This window comes from Tiliqua scincoides, chromosome 16, assembly GCF_035046505.1.
Source record: "Tiliqua scincoides isolate rTilSci1 chromosome 16, rTilSci1.hap2, whole genome shotgun sequence".
NCBI lineage: Eukaryota > Metazoa > Chordata > Lepidosauria > Squamata > Scincidae > Tiliqua > Tiliqua scincoides.
Window position 1 is genome coordinate 2,361,122 of NC_089836.1, and position 11,720 is coordinate 2,372,841.

Sequence of the window (11,720 nt, forward strand, 5' to 3'; positions counted from 1 at the left end):
CAAACCCCGGCCCGGGGGCCACTTGCGGCCCTCAGGGACTCCCAATGCGGCCCGCAGGGAGCCCCTAGTCTTCAATGAGACTCTGGCCCTCCAGAGACTTGCTGGAGCCCATGCTTGCCCAATGCGAGGGCTTACAGCATGAGGGTGACTGTTCAACCTCTCACATGAGCTGTGGGATGAGGGCTCCCTCCACTACTTGCTGTTTCGCATTTGTAATGCAGCAGTGGCAGCGAAGGAAAGGCCAGCCTTGCTTTGTGGCTAGTCTTTTATAGGCCTTTTATAGGCCTTGAGCTATTGCAAGACCGTCATTCATTCATAGAAGTTCGATCTCTAATATATTAATTTATGTAAATTTATTCAAATTTGAAATGTAAATTAATTCTTTTTTCCCCGGCCCCCAACACAGTGCTAGAGAGATGATGTGGCCCTCCTGCCAAAAAGTTTGGACACCCCTGGTCTAGGCCGTCATCATTCCCCCAAGCACTGCCTGAGAGACTGTATGGTAGCTCACGCTACCATAAGAAGAGCCCCGCCGGACCAAGCCAAAAGCCCGCCTAGTTCTCAGTGACCCACCAGATGCCTCGGGGAGCGATTTTGCGGTTGCCTAGGCCATAGCGCTGTGACGAGATCCCATGCTTCAAAATATACCAATAACTGTTTCATAAGGGTCGTTTCTATAGGCCCCCTGCGTTAAAATGGGCTGTGGGGGCCCAACTCTGTGCCCTGTCGCCATTGAAGAGAGGTGGGGTAGACACGTAGGACGGGGCCTTTTTGGTGATGGTGCCTCAACTATGGTGTACCCTCTCTGGAGATATCACCAGCCCCCCCCCTCTTCCCACATTTAGACAGGTGTGTGTCCATGCAAACCATTGTCGTGGCTGGCCTACTCCAAGGAGGGAGTAGGAGCATTTTTAAAAAAAATGGGTTTAGTTCTGGTTCTCGCTGTCGGGTTTGGTTCTTTACTCAGCGAGTGGTCGGTCTGTGGAACTCCTTGCCACAGGATGTGGTGCTGGCGTCTAGCCTAGACGCCTTTAAAAGGGGATTGGACGAGTTTCTGGAGGAAAAATCCATTATGGGGTACAAGCCATGATGTGTATGCGCAACCTCCTGATTTTAGGAATGGGTTAAGTCAGAATGCCAGATGCAAGGGAGGGCAGCAGGATGAGGTCTCTTGTTATCTGGTGTGCTCCCTGGGGCATTTGGTGGGCCGCTGTGAGATACAGGAAGCTGGACTAGATGGGCCTCTGGCCTGATCCAGTGGGGCTGCTCTTATGTTCTTATGCTCCCTGGGGCATTTGGTGGGCCGCTGTGAGATACAGGAAGCTGGACTAGATGGGCCTCTGGCCTGATCCAGTGGGGCTGTTCTTATGTTCTTAACTACAATTCCCAGGAAGCCTTGCAGGTCTCTTGTTATCTGGTGTGCTCCCTGGGACATTTGGTGGGCCGCTGCGAGATACAGGAAGCTGGACTAGATGGGCCTATGGCCTGATCCAGTGGGGCTGTTCTTATGTTCTTATGTAGAAATGTTCAAAAGTTAACCTTTTAACCTTTATTCCCCCCTCCCCTTCCTTCCAAGCAGAAGGAAATGAGATTCTTCAATGGCTCTTTAGAGGTGAAGATTGAGAGCCCCTCGCCTCCACCCCACAGTAAGTGAATAGGCTTCTTTCTGTATTTAATGTACGCGGAACGTGGGGGTTGCACAAGCTCAAGACAGACTCAGCTCCCTGTTGTGGGACCGAGCTATCTGTGCCAACCTGGCACCCAAATCCTCCCTGCTCTCCAGTGGTGTAGCTAGGACATGGGGCACTTGGGGCAAAGAAATCTGTTTCCTCCACCTGTTAGTTCTTCCGGTCAGGGCTTGTCCGCTGCTATCCGGTCTTTTTGTAGAAGCAGCATGCAGAGGCAGCAGTGGTGGGGAGGAATGGGGAGTGTCTGTGATCCTCTTCCCATTGCCGTCCTCGATGGAGAGGGTTTAGATGCGCAGTGGCCGCTGACCTCCTGCCCCACCGCTCCACTCCTTGATGGCGAGGGAGGAGGAGATGAACCACCAACGGCCTGATTCTCTGCTGACGTGCTCTCCTCCAAGGGCAGCTACGCCCTCTTCTCACACACCACCTGTGGTCTCACACACACACACACACAGTTCACATGTGTAGACTGCCTTTCTTCCAAGGAGCTCAGGGTTCCTCCCCTTCTTTTGCCCTCACAAGGTGAGGCTACAAGGCACCAACTGGCCCAGGGTCACCCAGGAAGCTTTGTGGTCAAGCAGGGATTTGAACCCTCAGACTTCCAAAGCGCTACACCATCCTGGCATCTACTAACGGGGAGGGCCAACACTTAGCCCTTTATCTGGCAAAATGGATAGCCCAGGCTCCCAGAAGGCAGCCCATCACAGATGTACCTTAACTGGTCTAAAGACCAGTCTGGACCTCTCTATAGGCTGGTTCACACATAGGGATACCAGGTCAGTGGTGTAGACCAGGGGTGCCCAAACCCCGGCCCGGGGGCCACTTGCAGCCCTCGGGGGCTCCCAATCCGGCCCTCAGGGAGCCCCCAGTCTCCAATGAGCCTCTGGCCCTCCGGAGACTTGCTGGAGCCCTTGCTGGCCCGATGCAACTGCTCTCAGCGTGAGGATGACTGTTCTACCTCTCTCCTGAGCTGTGGGACGAGGGCTTCCTCCACTACTTGCTGTTTCACATCTGTGATGCAGCAGCGGCAGCGAAGGAAAGGCCGGCCTTGCTTTGTGCAAGGCCTTTTATAGGCCTTGAGCGACTGCGTGACCTTCATTCATTCACACAAGTTCCATCTCTAATAAATTCATTTCTGTCAATTGATTCAAACTTTAAATGTAAATTAATTCATTTCTTTTCCCGGCCCCCCGACACAGTGTCGGAGAGATGATGTGGCCCTCCTGCCAAAATGTTTGGGCACCCCTGGTGTAGACTGTGGGTGTGCGTTGGGACTTTCCTGGCGGTGACAGCAAAGGTGGGGGTGGGCGGAGCAAGCTTAGCCAAGCCACTCCCTCCCCAGTCCCTCCCATCACTCAACTGGGGGAGATTGTGTGAGCAGCTGTCACTTTTGTAAGTTGGGTTTTTATCTCCGTTTGACGGCAGACGCCCCCATTTGGCCAGAGTCCCTGCCATTTCCCTCTATAACTCAGTAGCCTATCTTGCGAGATCTCCGGCATTTCCTTCCACACCCCACGCCCCCTGCATTTCCTCTGATTCTGCCCACACAGAGAGAGAGACACACACACACACACACACACTACAGCGCAATTGATGGCCTCTTGCCACAACCGCGGGGTTTAGCGGCTGAACCCCCCGTGAGGAGGGCTTGGAGGGGGTGCTGGAGACAGAGACCAGGCCTGCCTTTCAGGAAGGTGTGCGCCCTGACCTCTGTCAACGCAAGCAAGCGCATGATGTTGAAGACCAGTCACGGCAGGCAGAGTGATTGCGTTGGCGGCAGATGTGGGGACAATGGAAGTGGAATTTGGGATATGAGCTCAGTAGGGACATGGGGGGGGAGGAAGCAACAGCTGGATCGCGGAGCCCGGGAATCGGTGATGCGTCCCAGACGGCAAGCTAGACAAGGAATGTTGTCTCAAGGAAGGAGAAGGGGATCAGGGCCAGCTGTGGGGGTCTTTAGGGTATGTGGAGCCAAGAGGCCTGTGCGCTATCAGACCGGCGATAAGGCCTGTCAGCTTTACAAGGGAAAGCCTTGTCTGTAAGGGGAGACAGAGGGCAAGGATTGCCTCACACACCATTTTGAAGAACAGTTGGTTTACAGTAGTAAAATCCCACTTGTAGACACACACCCCGGCTCTTGGTTCCTCAACGGTTCCTCCGGGCTCCTTTGTGTCACAGGGTCATCCTGTTGCCACCGCGACGGTCCTCATGTACCGGAGGGCTTAAGCGCGGCCCTCCTTCCTTGAGGGTCCCTTTGCCAGGCAGCGCCGAATTCCCCGGCCTCATCTGAGAATGGATGCTTTCCGGAGCTTCCTGCCGCCTCCTTCCTGCCTCTGTTTTGGACGCCTCTCTCGGGGCGGCAAAACAACAAAGCAAGGAAAAGACTCTTGACACGAACCCGGCCCCGGTGAGGGATTCACCCGGCACATCGCACACGTAGGCGGTGCTCTCGGTTCACCCTCGGTGGCCACCTCTGACCCAGAGCACGCGTGGCTTTTAAAATGCTTTCCTTAGCACCACAGCAGGACGGGTCTCTATTCCTGAAGTGGAAGTACCTGCAGTGAAACCAATGCCAGTGGCATAGCTAAGGGGGAAGCAGGGGACACATTGCCCCGGGTGCCATGCCTTGAGAAGATGCCCAACCACAACAGACCCAAGGCGAAAAAAGCAGTCTACCACCTCCTGGGGGCCCTAGACCACTTTTTTGTTGTCTCTGGTCCACCATCGCACGTGGGTTTAGACCACTTTTTTTCACCTTGAGTCTGTGGGTATTCGGGCTTTGCAAAAACCAGGTGCCCTTCAGCGGTGAGGATGCGAACGGCCTCCCTGTGCATCAGTTGGCCTCCTGGAAGCCTTAGAAAGGCACTCTGCTGCCCAGACCGTCTCTAAGGCTGCAACCCTAACCGCACTTTCCTGAGAGTAAGCCCCATTGAACAAAATAGGACTTACTTCTGAGTAGGCCTGGTTAGGATAGTGCCCTATCAACCTTTTTTTTTTTAAGTAGCTTGTCTGGGACTGCCCGGTTAGATTTGTCGGGGTACACCCTGCTTGTTCGGAATCGCCGCCTGTCGCTTTCTCCTGTACCGTTTTAAGTCCAAACCACCGTTTTTGTCTCCGCAGACCAAGGCCTGGGGATCGGTGCCGTGCTGGGAATCACCTTTGGGGCCTTTTTAATCGGAGTCCTGCTCACCGCAGCTTTGTGGTACATCTACTCTCACACCCGTAAGTCCAGGCTCTGTGGGATCGGCTTGCTGTGCTTGTGTGACACTGAAGCTTGAGGTTGGAGTGGAGTGAAGGGGGACTGGGCTCTGTTGAGAGCAAGGGCAGGGGGCAGAAGTGGGTAGAACAGCCGCTAGCAGTGCACACAGACCCACTTGCAAATCCCATTCGTTGTCTTCTAAAAGGGGATTGGGGCGGCAGATGGAGGAAGTCCATGACAGATTGCAACCCATGAAGGCTGTATGGAACCTCCAGGTTTGAGAGATTGTTGTCTTTTGTGCTCCACAAGGCATCTGGTGGGGTGCTCTGAGATCCAGGAGGCTGGGCTAACAAAATCATGCATGAGATGGACAGAGGGGATGTTCTTTTCCCTCTCACACAACACCAGAACCAGGGGACATCCGCTCAAATTGAGTTAGAATGGACAAAAGAAAGCATTTCTTGACCCAGTGTGTAGTTAATCTGCGGAACTCCTTGCCCCAGGATGCGGTGATGGTGTCTGGCTTAGATACCTTTTCAAAAGGGGATTCGACAGATTGATGGAGGAAAAATCCACCACAGGTACAAGCCATGATGGATATGCCCAGCCTCCTGGTTCGAGAAGTAGGCTATCTCTGGATGCCAGGTGCAAGGGGGATGCAGGTCTCTTGTTGTCTTGTGTGCATCTCCTCTATGGAGAACTCGTGCAAGGAAAGCGCCCTACAGGTAGACCACAGCTGCGATACAAGGACATCTGCAAGAGGGATCTGAAGGCCTTAGGAGTGGACCTCAACAAGTGGGAAACCCTGGCCTCTGAGCGGCCCGCTTGGAGGCAGGCTGTGCAGCATGGCCTTTCCCAGTTTGAAGAGACACTTGGCCAACAGTCTGAGGCTAAGAGGCAAAGAAGGAAGGCCCATAGCCAGGGAGACAGACCAGGGACAGACTGTACTTGCTCCCAGTGTGGAAGGGATTGTCACTCCCAGATTGGCCTTTTCAGCCACACTAGACGCTGTTCCAGAACCACCTTTCAGAGCGCGATACCAGAGTCTTTCGAGACTGAAGGTTCCATGGTGGTGGGTCACCGTGAGATGCAGGAGGCTGGACCAGATTGACCTTTGACTTGATCCAGCAGGGCTCTTCTGGTGTTCTTGAGAGACATGCTCTGCTCATAAGAACATTATGGCCAGTTCTGGAGGTGAAGAGGCCCTCCCACCCTACTTTAATCCTATCAGGCTTAGATTCCCTTTGCGCTTATGGCACCCACAACATTTCACAGGGAAAATGTTTGTCCTGCGCACAAAAGACACAACGTTTGCAAAGCTGGCGGATAAATATTTTTCTCCAAGTCTGTATCTTACATAGATAAGGGTCCAATCCACCAGAGAGTGGGAAGGGGCCCAGAGCTATGAATCCCCTCTGTGAATTTTGGCTCACTTCCCTCGCTGGCCCTTATCGCCTTGGTTCTCACACTGATCCGCTCCCAGCTCCCCAGTTCCCAAGTGGAGTCTTGTTTTAATACGGTGACCTCAACGCAAAGTGTATCCTAATCTCAAGTCTTGGCTTTGACCAGTGGCCTCCTGGGACCGCTTGCTTTTTCTTATCTCCTCGCCACGTTATTCTTGGTCACGAAGACTAACCTCTTGTGCTCTGGTACGTCTTCCCACTCTCTTATCCAGAGAGTGTTTTCCATTCCCTTCTCAATGCCCAATTACTCTAGCTCTGGAGCGTCAGAGGAACATCAACCCTGTTGGATCAGGCCAAAGGCCCATCTAGTCCAGCTTCCTGTATCCCACAGTGGTCCACCAGATACCTCAGGGAGCATGCAAGAGACCTGCCATCTGGCATTTTGAGATAGGCTCGAGCCAGGAGGTACACCCCTGGTGGCTTGTAACCTTGGATGGAATTGAGCTCTATAAATTGGTCCAGTCTCCTTTTTTCGAGCCATTTCTGGTCAATGTTGCATGTATATGCAAAAGGGACCACACGTATACACTTGTGGGCCGGGCAAAAACAGGTTAAAGCCAGATGCCATCACCGCATCTTGTGGCAGGGAGTTCCGCAGATTAACGACACACTGGGTAAAGAGATATATTTTGTCTAACTCTCCTCCTGTTGAATTCCACTATATTGTTTTTGAGACTTGGTGTCCAGAATTACGTATTGCATCCTTTGTGCCCCCCCCGTCTCAAACGAACTCTCCCCCTTTTCTCCCCTCTGACATCAACCCATTCCAGGTGTCATGGCCAAAACGCAGCCGGCTGTGGCCACTCTCCCGGCTTCGGAGAGCAGCAGCAGCAATCACAGCGTCGGTAGTACGCAGAGCACCCCCTGTTCCACCAGCAGCATGGCATAGCGACCCCCCCCTCCCCGAGTCTGGCAGGCACCCCCTTGTGGACAAGGCCAGAACTCAGAAAAACTGAACTCCTCCAGGTGGGGGAATGGGGGCAGAGCAGGAAGCCTCTCTCCCTCTTGTGACAATCGGGTAACACGGTTTGTTTTGGAGCTCCTTCAACCTCAGGCGAACAGACCCCGTTCCGCCAGGGCTTCGGAAAGGCGATCCCGTCAAAGACCTGCAGCAAAGCCAAAGGATTTCCAACAGCACTGAACAGAGATCCAGCCTCTTCCTCAAGAGGTCCACCTCTTGGCTACAAGTCGCTAGTGTCACCCCCTCCCCCCCCCAAGAGACCAGTGTCTGGCCAGGACAGGACCGGCTTCGCAAAGCAGAGGCAGCTGGCCACCCGTCTGCCTGCACCCCTCTCGAGGACCGACATGGCCGTGGTTGCTGGACTGTGAAACCTCAAGGACTTGTGTGGCACAGCTGTGAAATGCACACCCAGGGCTTTCAAGACCTGTAGGAGCTGGGGTCCACAGCGGTCATTGCTTTTATGTTGCTCGTACTTGGTTTAACCAGATTATAGGGAAGCGTATAGCCAGGCAGGAGAGGGTGACTCAGCAAATGGTAGTAGAAAGCAGTTGCTGAGTCATCCCTTCTCGCTGCAGGCTCCTGGCCTGCTTGTCTTGCTATAAGCTTTCTGCTTATAGCAGGTGGTTAAAGCACGTACTGTCCATGATTCCTTTGTGCCCCAACCAACATCAATGAAGGTAACGGGTGCGAGAGGGGCCTAGGAGACTGTCGCCATGGTGGGGACAGGAACGTATATCCGCAGTTGGGGGGACACGACGCCTGTATACTGCTTTTCCACAAAGAGTAGTTCACAAAGCGGTGAACTGTAAGGGCATTGTCAGATTGCTATTAATTCTGTCAACGTCCGACAGAAGCTGTAGGATTTGGCCAGACCCTCTTTTACCGTTGGGCCAACGTTGATTTTGCCGCTGGGGTAGCGGTGCCCAATTTTGCCAAACCTGTCCAAAGCCCTACAAGTTTCACACAGGCCTCTTCCGATGGCGGTGGCCAGGGTGGCAACCCAGGGGGTGTACGCGTGGTGCGTTAAGTGCTCGGTTACACACCAGGGCCCAGAGCTTTGGAGTGGTTGAACGTGGTCACAGGAAGCGATGGAATTGGTCCCACTTCAGATTCCCGCTCCGGACCATTCAGCCTGCAGAAGGCAGCAATTGAGTGGGAAGCTTTGAAATCACCGTCGCAAGCATGGTGATTGCTCTCCCTCCTTCCTCCAAAGCCTCCAGTCCTGTTCTGCTGGGCAGCAAGGCCAGGGCTGCACAATTCCCAGTTTCAGATGGGGGGGGGGAGGACAAATGCAGTAGAAGATGACAGCCCCTCCAGGGGTGGGGGGCAGCTACCCAAGAGAGGACACCACAGCCTCATGCTTAGCAAAACATGGTGGCACTTATATTTTGGTGGGCCTCTTTCTTCCCTGCCTGGATGCCCAGCAGGATGGACACTTGGAGACCCTCTGAAAGTGTCCAAATCTGACACCCCCCCCCCCAAGGATGGAGAAGTGACCAGGTTTGCTTCCAGAGCAGAGTCTGTTGTTGGACAAATCTGGGCCATGGATTTATCATGCAGCAGGTGTCACGGGTGCCCTCTCCTGATCGTTGCTGCCAACACATTTGGAAGACTGTAGTGGAAAGGGGACACACACACACGCACACACACACACGTGTATGTGGGCCCTTAAGGAGAAGGAAGGCCGGAGCATCAAACTGGTGTGACCTTACCCTCTTGCAGTCCTGCCTAGCTTAAAGGAATGCCAGCCCCAAACCAACCATAGTTCTGTCCATACACCATAGTTCAGCCCAGGCACTGAAACCATAGTTCAGTGTAGCCGTACGTGCTTGTGTAGGGGCCGGAGTCAACTTTTATACTGCCCTAGTCAATATATCATTACACAGCCCCGCTTGAACTGCAGGACCCGACCTGATTCCTGTATACTCTGGTAAAGGCATAGCACAGTGGTCTTCAACTCCAATCACGTATGAGACAGGGGACCCACCATCGATCCAGCCCCCCCCTGGGGACCCTAACCGCCCACCCTAAATCACTCCTAGCCCCCGTTAAACTCTCCCAGCTCTGTTTGCTGCAACCAACTAGCCTAATACCTAATATTCTAAAACCCTCCCAGCACTAGCCCAGGGGTCTGCAGCCTTTTTTCATTCCCTTAAGTTACCTCCACCCCACAAGTGAGGCTTTGTGACCCCGAGGCTGAAGCACATTGACGTAGCTTAAGAGCACGGAAGGCAGAGGGGCTATTTTGGAATACTTTTTATTCCTGTACATATATAAATAGTTACACATATAAAAAATATATTCTATTCGCGTATACAGGGAAAAGGCAGTACTCACCTGCTCACCTTTCCTTGAGCTCAGATGGGGCTTCCCAGCCTTGCTGTGGGGGCAGAGGCTGACTGAGTTGTCACTTGCAAGCCAAGTTTAAAGCCCAATGTTGCATATACACCACACGGATCAACTGTGTACACCTTTGGGCTGAGCAGAAATGGGTTAACCACAGAACCACGCAAATGAACAAGGAGGGTGGGGGGGCACTGCCTTGAGAGAATGGGGCCACTCTCGTGGCTTCCGAGAGCAGTAGCACCGATGGAGTCAGCAGTGAAAAGACTCCAGCCCTGATGGGTCGTGACCCACAAGTCTTGTAGCAGGGCCGGGCTCTGCCTCAAATCTCAGGTTTTTGGATGCATCCAGGCTGGCAGTCTTCCCTGGGGCGTTTGGTGGGCCACTGTGAGATCCAGGAAGCTGGACTAGATGGGCCTATGGCCTGATCCAGTGGGGCTGCTCTTATGTTCTTATGCTCCCTGGGGCATGTGGCGGGCCACTGTGAGATCCAGGAAGCTGGACTAGATGGGCCTATGGCCTGATCCAGCGGGGCTCTTCTTATATTCACCTCGCCCAGGTGAATATAAGGAAGGTGGGATTCCAAGCTTAACCAGTTGCGTGAATGAAAGCAAAAAATGCCCTTTTGCAAAACTACATTCATTTGTTCCAGCAGAACGGGCAAAGACAGCTTCTCTTCATTGGCACAGACGGTGTCCAGGGCTGCCGTCCCCAACACTGGGCCTACCTGTAGTTCACCTGTAAATAGTTTGTGTTGCACTCACTGTAACCTCAGTTCTTGTATAAAATATATATATATATTATTATATGTTGGATTTAATTGGTGGCTTGTTTTGTTTTTAAAATGAATCCAATGTCCCCGTCCCGCTTACCTTTTCACTCCTGTGCCTTTCCCCAGACATACAGCAGTTGGATCTGGGATCTGCTTTAGACACAGAGCTGGCACGTGGCCTGTTTCTGACATGGGTTTAATCTTCAATTGGGACATTACCTGGAAGAAATCACACTGGCAGAACTACATCCCCCAGGCATCCCCAAAAGGGTGGCACACGGAAGCGGAAGCAAACACCTCATTGTTACGCACAAGGTCTTAAGCTGATTTCTGCTCAGGGCTGGGTCACTCAATCATTATCGTCCCCTCCCTATGAAACGTAGGCTACCAGTGCAAGGAGAGAAGCAGGGTGGCACTGCGGACAAGAGGGGCATCGCTTGGGGGTGCGGGCCACACCAGGCGACAGGCTTAGGGGGTTGACATCACTATTTAAGTGATGATAATGTCTTAAAACGCACCCTTGGAATAAAAAGCACATGAGACCACAATTTACTATTTTAATTAAGAAATTTGGGGGGGGAAATCACCCCTACAGGTGGGCAGTTGGTTGTCTTGCAGGAGGAGGACTACCCATTACATAAGAAACATAAGAACAGCCCCACTGGATCAGGCCTTAGGCCCATCTAATCCGGCTTCCTGTATCTCACAGCGGCCCACCAAATGCCCCAGGGAGCACACAAGACAACCAGAGACCTGCATCCCAGTGCCCTCCCTTGCATTGGCATTTTGACATAGCCCATTTCTAAAATCAGGAGGTTACATAAGAACAGCCCCACTGGATCAGGCCTTAGGCCCATCTAGTCCGGCTTCCTGTATCTCACAGCAGCCCACCAAATGCCCCAGAGAGCACACCAGATAACAAGAGACCTGCATCCTGGTCAATAGACCTCTACCCATGGCTTTTCATCACTTTAACAGTGTCCTAGGTAAGGGAGAGACGTAGGGTCCCCACATGCAATCTCAGGTTTTGAGCCAAAAAATCATGCATAGTCCCCACATGGAGCCACAGTAATCGTTTCTAATGGGAAAAATACTCATTTTAATTTTTGGGAAATAACTTAAAGGCCAAAATGCTGGGTTTTTATTCAGATATTGCAGCACCAAAAAGGGGAGGTTATTTTTTTTTATAAAGAACCTTTTTTTCTATCCCTTGAGAGAGATAGAAATTTAAGACATTAGCCCCTTGACACACAAGAAATTAGTTAAAGACACTTTTCCCTAGGAATTTCCGAGT

General features: G+C 52.6%; 1 protein-coding gene across 2 annotated transcripts in view; it reads left to right on the top strand.

Moving 5' to 3' along the window:
- The window catches only part of ENG (endoglin), a 44,593-nt gene extending 34,119 nt beyond the window's left edge, over positions 1 to 10,474 (top strand). For both annotated transcript variants that reach the window (XM_066610469.1, XM_066610470.1), the window contains exons 13-15: positions 1,580 to 1,646; positions 4,809 to 4,910; positions 7,121 to 10,474. In XM_066610469.1, the coding sequence (XP_066466566.1) occupies positions 1,580 to 1,646; positions 4,809 to 4,910; positions 7,121 to 7,239 (288 nt within the window). In that variant the 3' untranslated portion in view covers positions 7,240 to 10,474. The remainder of the gene's footprint in view (positions 1 to 1,579; positions 1,647 to 4,808; positions 4,911 to 7,120) is intronic.
- Positions 10,475 to 11,720: the final 1,246 nt, after the last annotated feature.